Raw genomic sequence first — 21,703 nt, 5'->3', positions numbered from 1 at the left:
ATCAGGGTTGCAAATTTTCCAATTTTTCCTTGTAATTCAGCACCTTGAAGTAGGAAAAAGTAAATGAAGCAGCGAATGATAAATGATGTGTCTAGCTTTTTGGAAACAGAATAGTGTCAAGATAAAAGGACAGCAAGCCTTGCCCAAATAAGTTAAGACTCAAAGAGAAAAGAAGCTGCTGGAAACTTAGAGGGAGTAAGATTATATGCCAGAGGCATATTCTAAAAACATTTCGGGCAGGGGGGAACAATGTTTTCAATTTAGCAAAATTATTTTTTCAAGGCTGACTCTCTTTCATTATTATGGCTAATATATAGTCCCTCCTGTTTCATACAGGCTCAGTACTAAATACCTCGCAACAGGAATAAGATAACACAGCTTGAAGCCTGCTGTTTCAACAAAGCAAGTAAAACAATGCCCCAGTGGGCTATTACACAGGAGTAGCTTATGCTTGAGGAACAGAATAGGTTAGGAATCAGGAGGGCTAAATACACAGATTCAAAGCCCAGAGTAAACTAATTGCTTCTCTGAATTAATTATTTGGGGTTTTATTTATGGCATCATAATCCTGGAAGGCTCATCCAAAAACCAAATTTATTCGGACAAGTCCAGATCTTATTACAGCATGTCTCTTCTTACATAGTGATCTAAAACTCATATTCAATTCTTGTGTTTCAGAAGTGCCACAGTAACCCCTTCAAAGGATCAGTCCCATTCCACATAGAAAGCTGTGTGAAACAGCACACCGGACATTCGCTCTGTTTACAAACTCCCCATGCAATATTTAACTCTTATGTCCTTGTGTTCATTTCAAGTAGTACAGTTAATCATATGCATTTGTAGATATGAGGTCTGTCTTGCATCTTACGCTGTACCAAATGTTAACTGTTTATATAGCCTGACCAAAACATCACACAGAACTTCACAAAATAACAGATGGTTACAAGTTGAAAGATTGCCCCATACTGTTAAGCTTGTGTAAAATTTGTGAGCAAGTTGCTGTCCTAGCTACATCTCTTCTCTTTTTATGGTAGTCATAATTTTTAAAAGTAACACTTCCACCTGTTGCTGTAGTTCTGCTGTTTTTCTCTTTAACCTTTAGATGACTCTAGAATGCTTCCAGCCATTACTATAAGAAATGCCACAGAAAGTTTGGTAACAAATACCAACAGAGAGATTGTTCTAGTGAAAATATGTTTGATAAATGTTGACAATTACTGATAAATCATGGAAATGGATTATACTGAAGGCACTTGGTTATTCTTCAGATGTTCTGTTGAATGATAGAAATAATTGAGTTGCCGGGGCATGACAAATGTTCCCTTTACCAATAAATTATAGAAATGTGAATGAAATGTGGTCATTTAGGTTTTAACCTTATGTACATTTGCCTAGAAGTCCCATTAACTCAATGGGGCTTACTTCTGAGCATTCCTGTATAAGATGTCATTGTTACTGAAGGAACTTTTGAGTTGCATCCAATGTTCTATTCAGAGAAGACTCACTGAAATTAATGGGCATTAGTTACTTACATTCATTAATTTCATTGAGTTTACTCTTAGCAGTACTAACACTGAATGCAACATTGTTAATTTTCTTACATTTCTTGCTGGCAGCCTAAAAACGTATACTGGTAAATGTCAATTTGTCCTGAATTTCTACCAATGTCCATTGCATATAGGCATCCATATTTTAAATAACATGCACACCGATTCGTATCTGGTAGGAATTTATAGTAGTTAGCTTACTTAAAACCATTTTCAGTATTATTATCATTTTTGCAATAAATACTAAATAAATACTAAGACTACAGTTAATCGGAGCATAAGAGAGAATCTGCCACTTGTCGCCAAAATGGTTGTTTATATCCACAAAGAATAACCACACACAATCCCTAAAAGTTGATATGAGATTTCAGGGAGATAAAAGTTTTAAAAAGTAAAGTTGGATGGCAACATTATTATTCTAGAATCATCTGAAGATTAAAGTGAGCATGTTTATAGAGACATGACCATTTAAAATGTTTATACAGAAAACATTTGTAGATGATACACAGATTCCAACAAAAACACAGTACAAGTTCAGACACCATATGGCAAAGCGTACACTAGCATTGATTCAAGTCATTCACAAAGACAAGCATCAGTCTTGCACTGGTCTTCCTCAAACAAACAAATGCCAAATGGATTTGAAAACTTCTTATCATGCTTCAGTACGTTGGGAGGAAAGTCTCAATGTTAAACATCTCCATGTTATTCAGAATGGGGGGAACTAATTAGTACACGCAACAAAACTCCATTTCCACTCAGAGTTTCATACCAAGTTCATGTTAGCTATCAAACAACTCCCTGTTGTTTGATACAGATCTGAAGAAGATGATGTAGCTCTGTAAATATTTCTGTTTGAGGACTGCCTTATGACTTCATGAGCCAAATAAGCCATTAGATAGGCACACATACGCTGTGCATCCAATTTACGCTGCATGTCCTTAGCATTGCAACTGCTTATATATCACCGATGACCATTTACAGACAAGTTGCAAGGAATGGGGCTACTGCATATGCAAGCAACCTCTTTTATTGAGCAAAAAGGGATTTCTACTAATGAGTGAAGGTAGATGCTACTAGTGCCTTGAAAAAACGTATGCAAATTAAGGTGGGAGTGCTAAAAATACCATGACTGCATCCAACATCTGCTAACCATAGAAGAGGCTGGAGCTAAGCCTAGGAATAAGCAGCAGCGATATTACATTTTAAACCAAACCTGTGGGATGAAAACTAACTATGAGATTTGCAACAATAACTGAAAGACAATTATGATGCTATTCAAGAGAATGAAGTAGAACTGAGACAATAAACTTGACTGATGAGAAAAGAATAACTATTACAATATGGAATCCCTTAACAGTTTTGTAATATCACAAGGGAGACTGGCTTCTGAAGGCTGTTCCAAGTCAACTATAGAGAAACACGGATAAATTGCAGCAAGATATCTGCAACACCTATTATGGATTCATACTTTTCACTTTTTATATCCCTCTTTCATTTCCCTGTTTATTTCCCAGCACAGGGCCCAAGGCTGCCTGGAAATTGCACCTAGTGACTTGCAGGTCATTTTCCTAACAACGTCTGGGGGAGCGGATTGTGGTTACCCAATGTTTTGGAAATGGGACTGTGCATATGCTTAACGATGAGTTCATACTTAACAGGGCTGTTCCTGGCATTAAAAAGAGGTTCAAAGAATGAACAACAGTGATACCTAAAGGAAATGATTTTATTACTTGGCGTTTGAGATGCTAAGAAAGCAACAATTCTGCCTTTAGAACCTAGCTTGAGAATATATGGAAGTCTTGTAGATCTGTAACAATGAACAACAGCATATACTCCAGAGCTGGGAACTGGTGGCATGATATTGGCATACTCTTAATAGGAATCATATCCACCGCTACTTTAAACTGGTAATCATATGCCCATAACTGACATAGTGCTTCTGCCTTGATTGCCTTTGCCTTAACTCTAGTAATACTCCTAACAAATCACTGACACTATACACAAAAGCCCCTTTCATCTGTTCATTCCATACTGAATAAGCACACCAAAGTGGCAGGCTTCGCCCCCTCAAAAGCCATACTGATGTTCTAATTCAAGTATTCTCCCCCCCCCTCCTGTGGAAGGTTATTCTGAAACTGAGTGAACAACTAAAAAAGGGTTCAAGCATTTTGGTAGAAGAGTTTAACCAAAAATTGTATTTACTAAATAATGTAGAAGGATAATGAAGCCACAGTTTTGCTAAGTCTAAAAAGGCTATTAACCTTTACAAATGGGTTTCAGGAGTTTAAAAAGATTATGGTCAGCACAATCCTACAAAGTTGAGGCAGAAGTAAGTCCCACTGTGTTCATTAGTTCTTGTTCTCTCATATGAGCATTTAGAATTGAAGCTGCAAGCATCTTCATAATGATTTTGCTGGCTCTGGAAACTAGAAACCAAAGGACAGTAGTTATTTTTGCACTGATAATTGGGTTGGAATAGATTTGGCATTTAAAAGTTCCTGGTCCTCAATGTATTATTTATTTACTAACTACATTTTGATACGACCCCAAAGCTAAAGCTCCTTGGGTGGTCCATAAAACAGTTAAAGCGGTTTACACCTCAGTGACAATTTGAGTACTCAATGACCATTATCATGAAGGCATAGTTCTCTTCACAGAAAACAACATGGAGGCCTCCACGTATGTGTGACCCTGTGTTTGTAATTGGACCATCTAAACTACAGCCATTGGCTCCGACCTGCATCCAAGCTACACGTGAAGCAGAAGAAAAATGTTTGGTTTTGTGTTTTAATTTTATTACTCCATATGATCAAAGTAACAGCTCTGAGGAAAGGAGCTTAAACCTGTCCCTGTAAGCTCTCCACCCCCCCCCCCTTAAAATTATAATTGCTTGCCCCTGCAGAAGAAAATATAGTGGGAGCCTGTGTATTTTTCTCCTCGAGGAGAGAAGAGGCTGGGGCAAGGAAAAGCTTAAAGATCGCCTCTCCCATGCCAAAGGTTTTCTGCCACTCCAACTTTTTTTTATCCATACCATGCTACTTTATTCTCTCTGCGTCAATAAAGCAAGTTGTGCTGCTTCATGAAACAAAAGTGAAAAACAGCAGTGGCGAGGGAGGCTTTCCTGCTCAATAATGGCAGGAAAAATCCAGCTGAGCACACAAACAAAGGGGCACTTGGACTTTTCCATTCAAGTCTGCTGATCTAGTAATTATTACGGTAAAACAGACGTGTGAGGGACAAAGCTATTTTGTTGTAATCACACAGGAATTCTGGGAGGCTAAATGCTGCACCCCTAATAACACAATGACATTCTAAACTGTAGCAGTGCGTGTGTGTATATATACACATGTGTGTTTCAATTATATTTGTGAATTATACAAGAATGATGCAACAGGCATCAAGTGATATGTTGTGCTGGCCACAATTGTTGTTTGTGATATCATGAAATGCAATGGGGTAGCTCTGGATCATACCATATCAAAGCAGAAGCTGTACAACAACAAGAGCATGTTGCATGGAAACCTCCTTGGACAAACCATATGCTAGATGTACTGAGAGGCTTTTGATAAGACAATACAATAGGGACCAGTGAAAGGATATAGCCATGCCATGAATCCCATTGTTCCTCCGGTGGGGAATGTAACGGCCTAGGGATGGCTTCTTCGTAACTGCCATGTCCATTTGATGGTTGTCTATTATTTTCAAAGTGATAACAAAATGGATCCTTTATTGTACAACTCAGCACTCCACTCCATGTCCATTTTGTTCAAATAGCTCTCACATTGTGTCTGAGTTGTAACTCTCAGTGGGTGACTTGACTGCTTACAATGCCTGGCTTTGATTTAAGCAATGTTATGCTCTCCAGTTCATTACAGCTGTGACATTGTAAAGCATTTCACTGATCACCATTGTACCATATTCATGACACTGTGGAAACATGAAGAGTTGGTGATTTCTTTTGAATAAGTATTGATTGAAAATAGTTTACCTTTTGAGCCTGAGGAAGCTGGAAAAAAACAAGAACAAAATAGAACAAGCCATCATTATATAATTGATGTGATATATTAACGTGAGTTTAGCTGCTTCATTAATTTAAAAAAATCACCAAGCTAATAAAAATAGAGGAAGTAACAGGAGAAATATTTCCAATTAATTCAATCTGCTGCATAAACATGGGACTATCGGAGGAACGAAAGGACAGCTTCTCTGCTAAATATCACTAGCACTATGCAATTTGTTAAAACACTGCAGTGCTAGAGGAAAGGGATGGTTTCCCCAAAAGATATGGTATCACACTTGAATTGTGAAGTTCCATCTTCCTGTACACAAATATAATTCAACGTAGAGGTAACTGCATCATTTAAAAGGCCTTTCTTGGATCTTTAAGCCCCCTCTTACAGTTAAGATCCATTCCAATTAATGGACCATTCAAAATACACATTCATAATTGTGTGTGCACATATTTAAACACAAGTATGAGCTGCACTTGAGTGCCTGTGCATAAGACACAATTCTGATTTTGTAAATGAAAGCTTCATGCTACTAAATGGCAGAATGCTACTGTTACTACTGAAACTGTCACAATTATTTGCAAGAACTGTAAAATCTGTGCCATTTGTCTTACATACTTCCAAACCGATCAAAGTTGCTGTTGATATCTAAATAAAGGCATATGGCAGTGTAAAGCTACACACTGATTTATGTCACTGAAATCAGTGTGAGAGATGATTTAGAGATTTCGGTAGGAGAGCTGAGAAAATATTTGACCCTTCTGTAGAAATCACTACGCCACTGAAATGCTAAACTTTGCCTACATCACTCCCAAAGAAGACATGCTGATTCAGTCCACATAGATGTACTCATCAGGTATACCATGAGCTACGACTCAAATGAACAATCCAAAATAGGGCTCTACAACTGTATATCATACATTATAGGGATGAGGGAGAAAATTGCTTGCATTTTAACTTGCCCTTCCCAAACCGTTATATGACTTGAAACACAGCTATCCTTCAAACTTTGCACTACTCTCGTTTTTGCAATGTAGTTCCACAGTGCACCAAAGTATACAAAAGGGTGTATTTTAAGGGAAAGTGTGCACACACACACAAAGTATATTAATGAAAACAATGTGCAAAAGTGCATTATATTGGTGAAAACTTCCTGAAAAAAATGCATACAGAAATGCGCAATGTGCATGAAAATACATACAGGTTTTTGTGAGAACTTTTAAGTAAGCATTGCAAAGTGATGTGGAAATGGAGTGAACTGAACTGACAGGAAAAGTGAGAAATCCAAAGGGACAGATTTGTCCATCCCTACACACACATTACTAGCTAGGTAAAATAACTACATTGCATAGTCCCAACTCCAGGGGTAGGAGGGTAGCCACTATGTCTGGTATTTTGTCAATAAAACTGAGCATTAACCAGTAGAGTCAATTACAAGCCCCCCCCCCACCGCCAACACACCCACACACCAATCCTTTAGTATTTTCATTTAAACGCAATTAACTTCCAAGCATGAAGTGCCTGTCTTGATCTGATCCCCTAAGAAACCGTGTCAGCAGCAAGTGCTTTCATTAGAAGCATCAGATGAAGACAGAAAACAACAACAAATTTAGAAAATGCATTGCGTGCAATGTAAAAACACAGATCAGTATTAGCCAAAGAGAACAGCTGATAAAATACTTCCCAGCTGGAATCTACAAGTTGCTGACCTCTTCCTTAAATATTCTACTTCCAATTTAGTAGGGAGATGCTGAAAGTTTCCAGTGTAAACATTACAGGAAGAACCCATGTTCCAATTTGACTTCCATCCAGTCTTGCTTGCACTGACTGCCATGCCTTCAGTATCATGAATTGCTTGTTTCAATTACAGGTTTCCACGCATGCTTCTTCAACAGGGATTCTTTCCCATTTTGCTCATGGGAATAAGAATGATTTGGCTGGGAAGGGTTAAAAAAGAGAGAATTATCCTCTGAATTGAAATGGTTATGGATTAGAACCCTGAGAAGTGCTGCTGTGACATCAATGTCATGCTCCAGAATTTGGAGGACAAATCTTACCAGCACTGCAGCTGAGGCCTCTAGGCTAAAGCATATTGGGTGGTATCCAACTAAACAGCTCTGTTGGTGCAAGCAATTTTGGCTACTCAATGGCACTTCCTTTCCCTCGCCTTTCCACTTCCTCCTAAATATATTCTGGGGTTTTCCCCTAACCCTGTGGAGCAGATTTATGGTAAGGTTACCAGACGTCCCTGTTTCCCAGGAACAGTCCCTGGATTTACAAATCACTCCCCACACAAAATCAATTGAAGTTGAAAAGTGTCCCTGGATTCATTGAAAAAAATCTGGTAACCTTGGGGCATGAGGTAGTTGGAAGAGAGGGAAAGGAAGTGTCACTGTACATCCGAAGCTGTTTGTAGAAAACCAATGGAGCTATGTTCAGAATGCATTTTAAGTCATATGAATAAAACTAAAGGAAGAAGGAAGGGCTAGTTAGACAGGAGTGACTGACTTGATGGGGGTAGAGTTGCTTTACTTGCTTCCTGGATAGATGAGATGCTGTTGTTTACTGGGAGGGGAAAGGGCTGGGTTGAGGTGGTGGGGAGGTTGGGGCAGTGGTACTGAACATCAGAAGCACTGGATTGACTCCACCAGTGCCTTTCAATAGACTGACCTCTGCACTACTTCATCTGTCCTGGTAAGTAGGAGAGGCACGATTGAAAAGCTAGCGTAGCATCTCAGTCCCTCAGCTGCTTCTGCATTTAGGATAGTCTCTTCCTAAAATCTACTGGATCCACATGGTTTCCATAATTTTTCAGGGAAGTGTTTGACTGACTCTGTCTGGATTGGCATTGTTCTAGGCACACAGGCAACTGACTTAGTAACTCCCAGTCTCCTCTCCTCCTCCTTGCCAGAAGAGTTCAAGCATCTTCCTGGTTTACTGAGGGAAACTGAGGGCAGTGGGGCAGCATGGATAATGGCTAAAGCATAGTCAGAGAAAAACTGAACCTGACCATGCATGAGACACAGAGAGCATCTGTTACCATATTTATGGTCAAGATGTCGTTGAATCTGTGTGGTCTCATCCAGTGGAGATATTCCGCGTGGTGAAAAGATTGTGAACCCCTGTTCAATTATGGCTTTGAAATAAACTGTAACAAATTTGAAAATAAAACCCTATATGCATCCACTGTCGCTTTCCATAGGGATGTAGGTGTTATTCTAAAGCACCAAAGCTGCAGCAAGCAAAGGCTATAGCAGCACAGTCTGCTGCTTGTGGCTGGAAAGCCAAACAGGAAGTTTGTGACTGTTGCCATGGGAACAAAGGGGCAGTCCATTCTGTACTGAGCACCGGATGTTAGCTCAGTGGGTTTGTCATATGACCTGTACAGGATATACATGGGTGGAGTTTGGAGTTTCTCTCTGTTTGTTGAAGAGAGCAGACATCTTTACTGTATGACTGCTAAAGACACAAATAAAGACATGTAGATACGTTTCTGTCTGTGTCTGATTCCCCTCCCTGGGGATATGCAGGGAGGAGGAGAAGGAGGAGAAGCAGTTGGTGTGTTTTTCTCACAGCCTGAGGAAAATCGCCGGAACGGACCTCGTGTATGTTTTTCCTGCCGGGAGTCGCCGGAGGGAGGTCTAAGGAATTCAGCCGGTGCCTGAACAGATAGGCACATACCTCTGAGACGGGCTAGAATTCTAACAGTGGTAGCAGAGGATGGTTGCTGTTTTCATCGACCTCTGCAGAAGAAGTGGCCTCCATGGAAGCCTGAGGTGAGAAGGCTGATTCTCTGCAGCCAGAAGCTGACCAGAAGAAGCTGACAGCCAAAGCAACGGAGCCCAGGTATGAGATTTTCGGGCTTAAAAGTGTGAATGCAGATTGATTCATTCTCTGCTTCGTGGGAGCAACGTTTGGGAAAAACAGCTCCGAGAGACAAGAGCTCTGCATTCCAAACATTCCTGTGGTTTCCTGTTCAAGGGAGGGAATGTTATTGCTTAGCAACGAAGGCCAGTTTCATGAGAGGGCTGGACAAGTCAGGCTTTTGCCTCGGAGAGGCAAAAACAAGGTTTTGTTATGACTTAGGCCCAAGCAAACAAACTGTAGGAACGGGACTTTCCAAAGGAGCCAGCGTTGAGAGCTGCCAGGTGCGCAGAGTGTAAACAAGCCAGCTATTGGATTTTAGAGGCTTGTGTTTGAGAGTCAATGCAAGGACTCAAGATGGATGCAAAGAAGGGAGCTTTGCCTTCTCCGCCCCTTCTGACCAGTGACAATTATGCATCCTGGTCTATTAAGATGAAGGCCCTGCTGCAGAATCAGAGACTGTTTGGGGTGATTGAGAACCCCATTCCAGCAGCACCAACGCGTGCTTGGGAGTCACAGGATGTGAAGGCCAGAACTGCTATAATTCTGTGCGTGTCAGATTCGCAGCTGATCCACATACAGGATTTAGACCACGCGAAAGATGTTTGGGACACGCTGAGAAGGACACATCAGAGAGATGCAGGTTCTTCAGCGTTGCTGTATTTTGAGAAGCTGACCAACCTGAGGCTTGCGCCTGATGGAGATGTTCAAGCGCACCTGACGGAAATGAAATTTCTGCGTCAACAGATGGTGGAACGTAACTTCCGTCTGCAGGAGGAAGTGTTTTGCTTCATGGTGATCAACAGCCTGAATCGGACTTACAAAACAGTTGCCAGTCAGCTGGGGTCTCTCCCAGCAGCGGATCTCACGTCGGACAGGGTCTTTGCCGTCGTGCTGAATGAACATGACAGACTTGCCGCCCTGGAAGTCAAGGACAGGGGGAGCCAAGAACGGAGTTCTAACGCCCCTACTGCTGTTGCTACTGGAGAAAGCGCTGAAGCTTTAAACGTTGTCCGATGCTACAATTGTGACCAGACTGGGCATCTTCAGCAGTACTGCAAGGAGCCACGTAAGAACAGAGGAGCCAAGGGAAGCTCCACAAAGTCTGAGGCGTCAGACAAAGGTCACACCAAGCCAAAGGCAAAGACTGCAAAGGCTTTGATGTCGCTAAAAGCCACACCAGAGGTGGGAAACTTCTTTGTCCTAGATACTGGAGCCACAGTTCACATGACAGGACACAGAGGACTATTTTCTACGTTTAAGAAGCAAAGCTTCGCTGTGCAACTAGCCAACGGTCAAGAGCTGGAAGCCACCGGGATTGGAACTGTGTATCTTAAAAGTCTGGGCTTGACTATAAACAATGTTTATTTGGTTCCAGAGTTGAAGTTTAATCTGCTCAGCGTTTCGCAGATTGCCAAGAAGGGACTAAAACTGTCCTATGATGATGAGAACTGCGAGATCTACAAAGATGGAGAGTTGTATCTTTCTGCCAAAGAGAAAGATGGACTGTATTTGTTGACTTTTGATCAAAGTGATTACATGAAATGTAATTCTTGTGATTCTAACATGATCTCTTTTACAGGTGTAGCCAGGAAGAACACCAAGCAGGTCACCTCGAGGGTCGACAAGGCATTTCAGCGGGTGTATGCTGATGTGATTGGTCCTCTAGCGCCTTCTAGAGGCAATGCAAAATATTACCTAATATGTGTTGATTCTTTTACAGGTTTTGTCTGGATTTCTCTTTTGGAGAGACCGAAAGAAGCCTTAGAAAGGTTTAAAGAGTTTTGTGACAAGGTTAAAAATATGCATGATGCTGACATAGATTGTCTTTGCACAGATGAAAAGCCAATATTTCTTTTACAGGAGTTCCAGAGGTTCCTGAAGAAGAAAGGGATAAGACACAAAACTGCTAGTTCCGAAGAAGCTTGGAACAAATGTGTTTGTGTTAGGGTGAACAAAGAATTGCAAAAGGGAATGCATGCGCAATTGCTAAGTTCACATCTGCCACTTGAATACTGGGCTGAATCGCTGATGTCATATTGTTACACGTGGTTGAGAAAGTTTTCAAAAGAGTTGGGATGTTCTCCTTTTGAGAAACTGTTCCACAGAAAACCTTCTGTTGCCCATTTCAAGGTTTTTGGGTCTCACGTGAGAACAGAAGCTCCAGGTGGAGTAAAGTATGCCAGAGGCATTTTTGTGGGTTATGAAAAGGGTCTCTACAGAGTAATTTTGTCTGAATCTGGAAAGGTGATTCTCACAAAATTTCTAGAGAGTGCTCCTGAACAGGAGAGAGTGATTGTTCAAACATTTCCCACAGGAGTTGATGATGATTCTGATGATGATGATTTTGATCTTATTGAGTTCAGTAGTACTGAAGATGACAGCAATAGCTCAGACAGCTCAGTTGTCGCAGTCATTGAGAGGAAATCTCACATAATGACTAGACCCTCAGAAGAGGAGGATGAACCACTGATTAAGCTTAGTACTGGTTCTCCAGAGAGTTCAATGGCTGAACCAGAAAGCATAGAAGAGCAGCACCTCTTACGTAGGTCTGAGAGAGCAACGAAGGGTGTACCACCAAAGAGGTATTCACAAGAGTTTGCTAACTTAGCTGTTGCTGTTGTAAACGACCAAGGTCAGATTAAAGCTGTGTCTGAGTCAGAGACAAAGGCACAACAGAGAGTTGCTAACCAAGGTAATGCAGAAGCACTCATTCCTTGGAAGTCACACAACCAGAGAGGTACATTGGTAAAACCAGTGGCGGGTAGTTCCAAGGGTGGAACTGAAACAACAGGGGAGTGTTATAAGTATAACAACTGTTTGTTTTCTTCTCTGGATGACGCTTTGCTCACAGCACGCATTGATACTTTAGGGGGAGTATGTTATTCTAAAGCACCAAAGCTGCAGCAAGCAAAGGCTATAGCAGCACAGTCTGCTGCTTGTGGCTGGAAAGCCAAACAGGAAGTTTGTGACTGTTGCCATGGGAACAAAGGGGCAGTCCATTCTGTACTGAGCACCGGATGTTAGCTCAGTGGGTTTGTCATATGACCTGTACAGGATATACATGGGTGGAGTTTGGAGTTTCTCTCTGTTTGTTGAAGAGAGCAGACATCTTTACTGTATGACTACTAAAGACACAAATAAAGACATGTAGATACGTTTCTGTCTGTGTCTGATTCCCCTCCCTGGGGATATGCAGGGAGGAGGAGAAGGAGGAGAAGCAGTTGGTGTGTTTTCCTCACAGCCTGAGGAAAATCGCCGGAACGGACCTCGTGTATGTTTTTCCTGCCGGGAGTCGCCGGAGGGAGGTCTAAGGAATTCAGCCGGTGCCTGAACAGATAGGCACATACCTCTGAGACGGGCTAGAATTCTAACAGTAGGATACACACCCAGTTCTTAGGTTTCATTGGTGATGCAATAAACACTCAAAAAAAGGGATGCAATTCTATATGGAAAGCTGTATGAAGCACCTTCTCACATTTAGCACCAGGCATTCCTTCTATCTGCAACCCTGCTATGCAATATTTAATATACTATATACATTCACCCATTTCAAGCAGTACAGCTAATCATATGCATCTGTAGGCATGGGGGTCTGCATTTTATCTTATACTGTAGAAAATGTTAATTGTTTATATAGCCTGACCAAAACATCACACAGAACTTCACAGAGTAACAGATGGTTACAAGTTGAAAGATTGCCCCATACTGTTAAGCTCATGTAAAAGCTGTCAGCAAACTGATGTCCTAGGTATACCTCTGCTCTGTTAATGGCAGCCGTAATTTTTTTAAAAAGTAATACTTTTGGAAACAATTTCAAATTCACTGGATTGACTTCAGGTGCAAATAATCTGTAGGATTTAAGGCTCCTCTGACTGTAAAAAAGAAATTGTTTTAATTGTCTTAAACAACTTTTAAAATGACTTTAAATGTAGTAGTAGAGAGCAGCTGATATAAAACATCCTTTTCACATTCAGTATTAGTGCAAGTCATCATTATCAGCGTCAGGCTTTTGACTACCACCTCAGAATTTCAGTACAAGAAGGAAGTAAGCAGCAGCTCCCAAAGGCTGGCTTTTGGAACAGTGTAGTCCCTGTAATAGCTCATTCATCAGACTTGAGAATGAGGAACCTAAGCAGTCCTCAAGTGCTGCTTGCCTTGCAACCCCAAGGAAGATTCAAATTCCCGCAGTCAGGGAGAGGGGAAGAAACCCTCAGCACCCCTTCTACACACACATGGCCTGAGGACTTCACACTCACTTGGGCGTCTCCTGCTCCACAGAGTCAGCGATGGCCTTTAATTTATTCCTATCCCATCTTTCTTTCATCATGAATCCCCAAAGCAGTGTGCATGTGTTCTGGTATCCTCATGTCCAGGCAACTGACCAAACCAAGCTACTGACATTGCAACTGAATCTCAAAGAGACTGAGAAAGTGATCATAATAAGGGCAGAAGAAGGCTGATAAGGGAAAGGAAAGGCAAACAACGCAGATCGTACACTCTCATACAAATGGACAAAATGTTTTCAAAGCACAAATCACAAGCCTGAGGAGTAGACAGCTGGAGAGTACGAGAGAGAGAGAGAGAGAGAGACTGCTCTGGCTCAAGATGAGAAACAACCTGGTCAAGAGGAAGAGAGGAGCCAGTAATGGACAAAGACTTGTGATTCCTGTATTCGGGCACAAGAGGGCAGCATAACTTATTGATGCCACACGTTTACCACCTCTGGAGAAATGACTATTTTTAGGGGGGTGGGGAAAATAGTTAACATATAAATATTTCTGCAAATTTTTGGAAAATCAGCAGATTCCTATGGAAAGGGACTGAAAATAACTCATAGGAATGAACAGATCAGGTTAAAGTGACATGGATTAGAAATTTGACCATCCCTACCTCTAAACCAAATAAAATAAAGATAAAGCTAAGGCACTTTCTGTTCTTGGTAATCCTTGCTCTGTCACATGTGCCCAACCTAACCCTGTGCCTGTTGACAAGCACATGGGCCAGGGTGGACAGCTTACGAAGAGTATATAAAATGACCCTGACTAAGCTGTAGCTTGGCTGAGTTGGGGAAATGTTTCTAAAACTTTATTCAAACAGTTACCCAAAATTTATGAAATCTCGCATTTCCACAGCATTACTGATCCCAAGACTTGGGAGTGTTCCTAAACTGTTCCCTGCTTTAAAGGAGAAACACATTGTCCAATGTCCGCGTAGGTCGCTCAGCTGTTTGACAATATGTTCTCATTCCTCAAAACATGCTAATTTCAACACAAAATTCAAAACTCATTAAACTTTGGCTCAGCTCTAGTATTTTGAAAACATGAATTCACCTATTATGATACGCAACGATTCTTAAGGAAATTCTAGCTGTTTGGTGAACTTTACCAAGAGTACAGGAAGAGTTCCAGCTCCGATGGAGCCGGAAGAAAGATTGGTTAAGTTTGGTATGTTGCAGAACACCTCTCTCAATTAATCTTTTTGATCCACAAAGATTATTAAATATATCAGGCAGGGATCAACTAGGGTGCTGTGTGCATGGAACGAGGTCCACTTGTGCAATGGGATTTCCACCCCACTCCTCCAGCTGTGTGCCCCCACACTTTCCTCCCCACTGTGTGCAGGCAAGAGAGGGGAGGGGAAGTTTTATTGTGTGAGCAGACTCCATCCAACAGACACATAGCCCACTAAATACTAAAGTACTATGTTGCATTCTACCCATCACTTTGGGTCATTTTGGCCCCTTTCAGAAAGTGGCGTATATATTTTATTGAACCGGCCTAACTTGGTGATACTGCCTCTCATCTAAAAGGCTTCTTTAAAACATCGCATTCCTAATAATTCCAGGAAAGTATAATAAGAGTACTAAAACATGACTATTCGTTGACTGTTTACCTTCAAATTTAGTCCTAAAATGCTGTCATAGTATATATAAAATTGAAAAAAAGTCTAGTAACTGCAGCACAGACCAAGAAATATCCAGTTCAACAATGGATGCTTTCACATCTTTTTTAAAAAGGCTGATTAGCCATTATTAACTAAGGGTTAATTACTAAGGGTCTCACTTGCTGGACACAGTGTGTGACAACCAACTAAGTCATAACCAGAGGAGATCAATGCGCTTAATTCCATTTATCTGAATGGATGTGCTCTGCATATGACTAACACTAGGTATCACCACCTAGCTCAAGATCTAAGGAACCATTGTGTGATAAATCTTCATTCTGTTGTTAGATTGTTTGGAAGTTAGTTGTATGAAGGATAAGCAACTCACATTAGACCTGGTTAGGATTTTCTTTGAAATTACTTGTGCTGCTTTGACTGACACTTTCCCTCCTGAGAGGCCACGGGAAACAAACAATTTTCATAACAGTAGAAGCAAGAGTTCTTGGCTGACCCTTTACAGCAGAGCATACAAATTACTTATCTCTGCAAAACCCGGTGGGTACTATTGACTCCAGTGGTTTCTTCAGGCCCTGCCAAGACTAGTGTTGAGCAAAAGAAAAGGCTCCTCAAGCTTTCTAATCCTCAAAAGCAGAGTGTAACAGTTATTTTTCTTGCATCTAATGGAAATGGTTTCCCCCCTTTCCTCATACCTTTGCCGAAGTCTTAGAGTATTATATGTTTGTCTTCTCAATGCCAGCACTTTTAATTCAGCTTTTTAATTCAGCATTTTTAATTCAGGTTCACATTAGTATCTTACTTAAATAAAGTGCAAATAATCATGATTCAGTTTCAATCCCTTTCTATGTCTTGCACATGTTTATCATTTTTATTATATATGTTTTGCTAATGTTTTACAAGGCAGACTTATAGGCCAGTCAAAAACAATATCCACTTGGAGGTCCCCCTGAGTTCAATGAGACTTACTAGGAAGGATGCTTAGGACTGCGGTCCAAGTAAATTACAAGACAAATATTTAAGGAAGAAAAGACAAAGCTGGCTGCCTTGAGAACTGGGGAATATAAAAACAGCTCAGATGAGAAATCACCAAAGCTCACTTTTCATTATTGGAGGATATTCAATAATTAAAAAACAGGAAGGGCCTCAATCTGGCTCTGGCCCTGCACTTTAGTGGCTAATTTATTCATGGTTCCTCTTTTCCATTGCATTTGTGGCATTAAACTATGCTATGAAATTGCATTACAAACAATTAGCATGATAATAAACAGCTTTCCAACACACCTAGCACACGCTTTCCCTTTTTACTGTCATCTGTTGAAATCTGAGAAAAAATATTTTTTACATTTACAGAATGTTTTTAAATTATCTACCACTCTATACCTATAGGAAGTAGGGTGTGTGCATGTGTGATATGCCCACTGATAGGTGGATTTCACATAGCCCTGTTCTATGCATGTATGCTTGGAAGCAAACCCTATTATGTACAAAGAGGCTCGCTTTCTTGTAAGTCTGCACAGAATGATCGCCATAAGCAGGCAAGTTGCCCATTCATTTAGTGGAGGGGGAGCTGTAGACACTGACCCCTCTGAACACATTGAGCTATTAACTCAACTAAAACAAACCATGGAACTCTAGTGCTGAGCAGAACTCTCATGCCTCAAACAAATGATTAGAAGGTCATCCAAACAAGGACCACTGAGATTCTTTCTGAAAAGAAAGAAATCAAATAACGAAAAGGGGCCAGGCCGAAAACTGTGCTGCTATATGTATCATGCAATTTGACTAAAGATAGAATATTATCCCAAAGTCCCTAGTTTGGTTATGATGTACTGTTAGATGATGTGCTATGGAACACCTAATAAGACATGTAGATAAAGAAGCCTCATTCTCCAATGAGATCTGTGAAAGGTAACCGGACACCATTTTTCAACTTTTTGGTTGTAATGATTATTGAACTGAAACTATGATTCTAGCAGCCTTTGATCCTCCAGGGGTTTGTCTAATCCCATGTTAAAACCATCCAAGTTGGTGGTCATCACTAAATGGCAGCAATTTCCCTTATTTTAAGGTCATGCTTTATAGTTCCCTCCCACTTCACCTATTAGTCCTGCACATCCTCATACCCTGCGTTGAGAGGGATACCTTCCAAGGCCTAGGCCAAGTTTCCTACACCTGAAATTCAATAAAGTTGTGGCTTAATTTGAACCCATAAGCTGGTGTCAAGTCTCCTTCTTGGGGGTCCAGGGACAGGGGTTCAGTGTGTGTGCTTGTAATTTTCCTCAGTTTAACTGTGCAGCACAGTTCAGTTTGTCTTGAATCTTCCACCTCTGAGCTTCCTTGGATGACCCAGTGGCATAGCGTGGGTTGTCAGCACCCGGGGCAAGGCAAGTAATTTGTGCCCCCTAACCCGTGGATTTGCGCCCCCTAACCCTAACCCCCAGATGTTGCGCCCGGTGCAGCCGCCCCCCCTGCACCCCCACGCTATGCCACTGGGATGACCCCCAGTTCCAGTGGTATAAGAGACAGATAATGTTTTGCAGGAGGTATCCCATTTTACAACACTGCTTTCTATGCCCTGAAAAACAGAATCTCGGTTTCGCTTGGATTGCTAACTTATGTTTGATCTTGTTGTGCACAAGTTTTTAAAACTTTCTTTTAAGATCTATGTCTCATTTGAACTGATGGGTTTTTATTATTGGCTTATCTTTTATTTGCTTTTTCATCACTGCATAAATGTAATTATAGTTGTTTTATATAGTTAATGGGTTGTCTCCAATGATTCTTGAGAAAAAGTTTGGAACGGGAGACTGAAGAGGGGAGGAACTGGTGAAAGCAGCCTCCCCCAAACTCCTCTCCCATTCAGGAATCGTTGGATATTCATATGTATGTAAGATTTTATTAGCACTGTGAAACATATGCCTTGTTGAATGGAGCCAGGCAATGCCAAACCACTTCTGCAATTGGGAATGGGGGAGACATTCCATTTTGTTGGCATTTAAGAGTGAACTTCGTAGCTTGCACTTTCCAAAACAGGATGTGAACCGAAGCACGGCCATCCAGCAGAATTTGCATTTCATAGGGTTTTGTAGGTTTATATTGCTACTGTCCCATTCTACTACTTCCGCTCTTGGCAGAGCGAAGAAGAGGCTGTGCCTTATCAAGCCATACTGGGCTGACTTTGTTATTAGCCCTCCTCCACAACTTGACAGCAAAGGGGGAGTCATTTCCTGCCTGTCTACCTACTGGGTAGATAGGACAGGAAACGGCCACAATAGCAAGAGTGGGGAAACACAGGCCCAGAGCCAGCAGTGGCCCACCAGGCATCTCTACCCCCCAGCTCTCTCTGGCCCTTGGAACTGTTCTCACTGGACCAAACTTTTTTTTGTCTGGCTGGACTGTGTCTTGCAACTCTGATAATGCCTCTTGCTTGTAAGGAATGGACTGCACCAAAGTAAAATATCATTGGGTGGAAGACTGTTTCTAAACTGTTTTAACTGCTTCTTGAATGTTTTTAACTGTAACTGATTTTAGATGTTTTAAATTGTAATCATTTTTGGGGGAGGAGGGAACGTCATACTCTGCGTAGAATATTTTTGTTTTGCTTTTGTTTCATCTGTCTGCTGAGCTCCTGCAGGAGGAAGGGTGGGATGTAAATTAAGTAAATAAATAGTAAGATTTAAATTAATTCCTCTGCTCACTGTGGTCTCTGGTCCTGCCCGTCACTGGCATGTGACCCTCAGAAGATGCCCCAGCATGTCTATAGTAATAAATAAAATAAATAAATAAAATAAATAAAACAAATTAAGAATTCTGAAATGGCTCCTAAATTCGGAAACAATGCAGGCCACCAGTGGATTATCACCAGATTTTGTAGCGAGTATGTTAGGCCACCTTCAGTGAGCATGTATTTGGAAGAAGGTTTTGTATTTTCCACAAGTGGAAATGTATCCCTTGAACGGGTGGCTGAAGGAATGTTACTATTCCTCTCAAACTCACATGAAAGCAGAAAATTAAATTTGTATATATATAAATCTGTAAGAAAAGGTTAAGATACCCAAAATGGGAGCTACTCCCCTCCCCTAGCTTAATAAAATTGATTTATGGTGGAAGTATTTCACATCCCATATGAATATCCAAAAATAAATGAATGGGCAAGAATAAGAAAAAAGAAGACATGCAAATGGCATGTATTGCAAATTGATGTCACTTTCCAGTCATTTTAGTTAAATTCACCATTATATCCCACCTTCGATAAGCTTCCGATACAAATTACAGGGCATAGCTGTGGCTTTCCCCACCCTTGCTACTACCGTTGCTTTTAGCACTTATTGGCTGCCGTACAAAGATGCTTGCAAAGCAGAAAGCATAATTTTAATTACTGCCAAGCCTAATCATTTTTAAATGAGGTATTTATGAAAATTGATGGGAAGGTGAAACACAACAGCAGGACTATCATTTCTCACACAGGAGTACTCTGGCACAAAAGGGGCATCGACGGATCACGTAAGTGTATGGAACACACACACATGCACATACACACTTATTTATTTTCTAGTTTGTGACAAATTAGAAAAAGGAATGACAGGTATAACAACTTGTGTAAAAGGGCAGGAAAATAAATGGCCCTGTATGTAAATGCTTCAGCATATGTAACCCTGGGTGTGTATGGCCCTTTAATTATAGAATTATAGAAGGTGGTGGCACGAGTTCACATCTTGAGTGTTTATGTTAAGAGGGCTTCTGAGTGTCTTCTTGGAGTTACTGGCCAATCAGGGGAGACTAGGCCTAGTTGGGAAGGAATTAATCTTAAACCCTGAACAGCTTGGCTTAGGTAAATTAGAATATTTATAAATTATGAGAAAATTCATAAAATATTTCATAAAAATATTCATCCTAATTTCTGTGTTGTTAAGTGGATACATTCGGTCAGGCGATGGTGTGCTTTTGTTAATTGTCTCAGAGTTTCTGCTTTTGCATTTAACTCTCTTTCCGTCACTGCTTTGGGAAACAGGAGAGGCTGTGGTTTTCAGGCTTTATCAGTTAATACATGGGCAAGAAGTTCCTCTGGAAAGTAACAGCAGGAAACATACCTTGGTGCTGATATTGAAAGAGGAGTAATAACTGGGACTGTGGGAAATTTTAATAATTGAGCTTTTTTGTCATTCTCATTGTATACTTCTGTTAGGCTGTCTAACAAACTGTTATATTGATGGATAATATAAATGTATTAATTTGGTTTATTCACCTTAGAGTATGCTTCCATGGTAGATCTTCTACAGTGAACCCTGAAGAAAGTAAGAGAAGATTACAGTGGTACCTCGGGTTAAGTACTTAATTCGTTCCGGAGGTCCGTACTTAACCTGAAACTGTTCTTAACCTGAAGCACCACTTTAGCTAATGGGGCCTCCTGCTGCCGCTGCATCGCCAGAGCACGATTTCTGTTCTCAGCCTGAAGCAAAGTTCTTAACTTGAAGCACTATTTCTGGGTTAGCGGAGTCTGTAACCTGAAGCTTATGTAACCTGAAGCGTATGTAACCGGAGGTACCACTGTACAACACTGGAGGAAGACGGATGTGGGGGGAGTTCACTGCCCTGGCACCACAATCCCAGTGGGGTGCCATCGCGGCTGCCCCCCTGCGCTGGAGCCATGCCCCCGCAGGCAGTGCGCCATGCCACCAGGACGTGCGGCACGCCCCTCGGATGCACTCCACACCCCTGCGGGCAGCGCGCCACAACCCCGGGACATGCACCATGCCCCCGGGACGCACGCCAGCCACGCCCCCACCTGCTCTCCACCCCCAGTGCCAGAGCACGAAGCTCCGCCACTGGATTACACACATTCCCTCCACACACACTCTCATGTTCCCAAAATTGTTTCCCTCCCCCCACCTGCAGCTAGAATCTCAGAATGGATAGTCAAGGGACAGACCTCTAGCCCTATTTGGGTGTACAATTGAAAGGAAAAAGACTTGCACCTGGGACCCCAGAACAGCAACATTCCACTCCATTGCCATAATACAAACCTAGTAAAGTATTATCCAGTTCAATCCTTTGCATATTCACTTAGATTTAAGTCCCATTGTTTCTATTTGAGACTACATCTAGGTAAGTTTGCAAAGGATTGCAGTCTGGCACAACTAAAACAAAAGGATGCATCTGATAAAGGAGAATGTAACCTACCAAAGCTCATGACACAATCCTTTCATTAACTTTTATGATGCCACAGACAGGATCCGTGTTTGAGTTTCCTTTAAAAGACTAGCATGGCTATTCTTCTGGAATGTTGCATCTGCCTCAATCATAGTTTTTCATCTGTATTTTCCAATACTTTTCCAATTCGTTTGTGAAAAGTTCATTTATGTCTAGTGTCGCCCA

General features: G+C 41.3%; 1 protein-coding gene across 3 annotated transcripts in view; it reads right to left on the bottom strand.

Annotated features, from left to right (window-relative positions):
* Positions 1 to 21,703, bottom strand: part of CACNA2D3 (calcium voltage-gated channel auxiliary subunit alpha2delta 3) — a 514,138-nt gene that overhangs the window by 155,307 nt on the left and 337,128 nt on the right. For 2 of the 3 annotated variants that reach the window (XM_081898304.1, XM_081898306.1), the window contains exon 14: positions 5,539 to 5,556. The exons of the other annotated variant lie outside the window; for it this stretch is intronic. In XM_081898304.1, the coding sequence (XP_081754430.1) occupies positions 5,539 to 5,556 (18 nt within the window). The remainder of the gene's footprint in view (positions 1 to 5,538; positions 5,557 to 21,703) is intronic. 3 annotated transcript variants of the gene reach the window in all.

This window comes from Podarcis melisellensis (genome assembly GCF_964234715.1).
Source record: "Podarcis melisellensis genome assembly, chromosome: 2".
Classification (NCBI taxonomy): Eukaryota; Metazoa; Chordata; class Lepidosauria; order Squamata; family Lacertidae; genus Podarcis; species Podarcis melisellensis.
The sequence above is the reverse complement of the archived record's forward strand: the minus strand, read 5'-3'. Positions and strand labels throughout refer to the sequence as shown.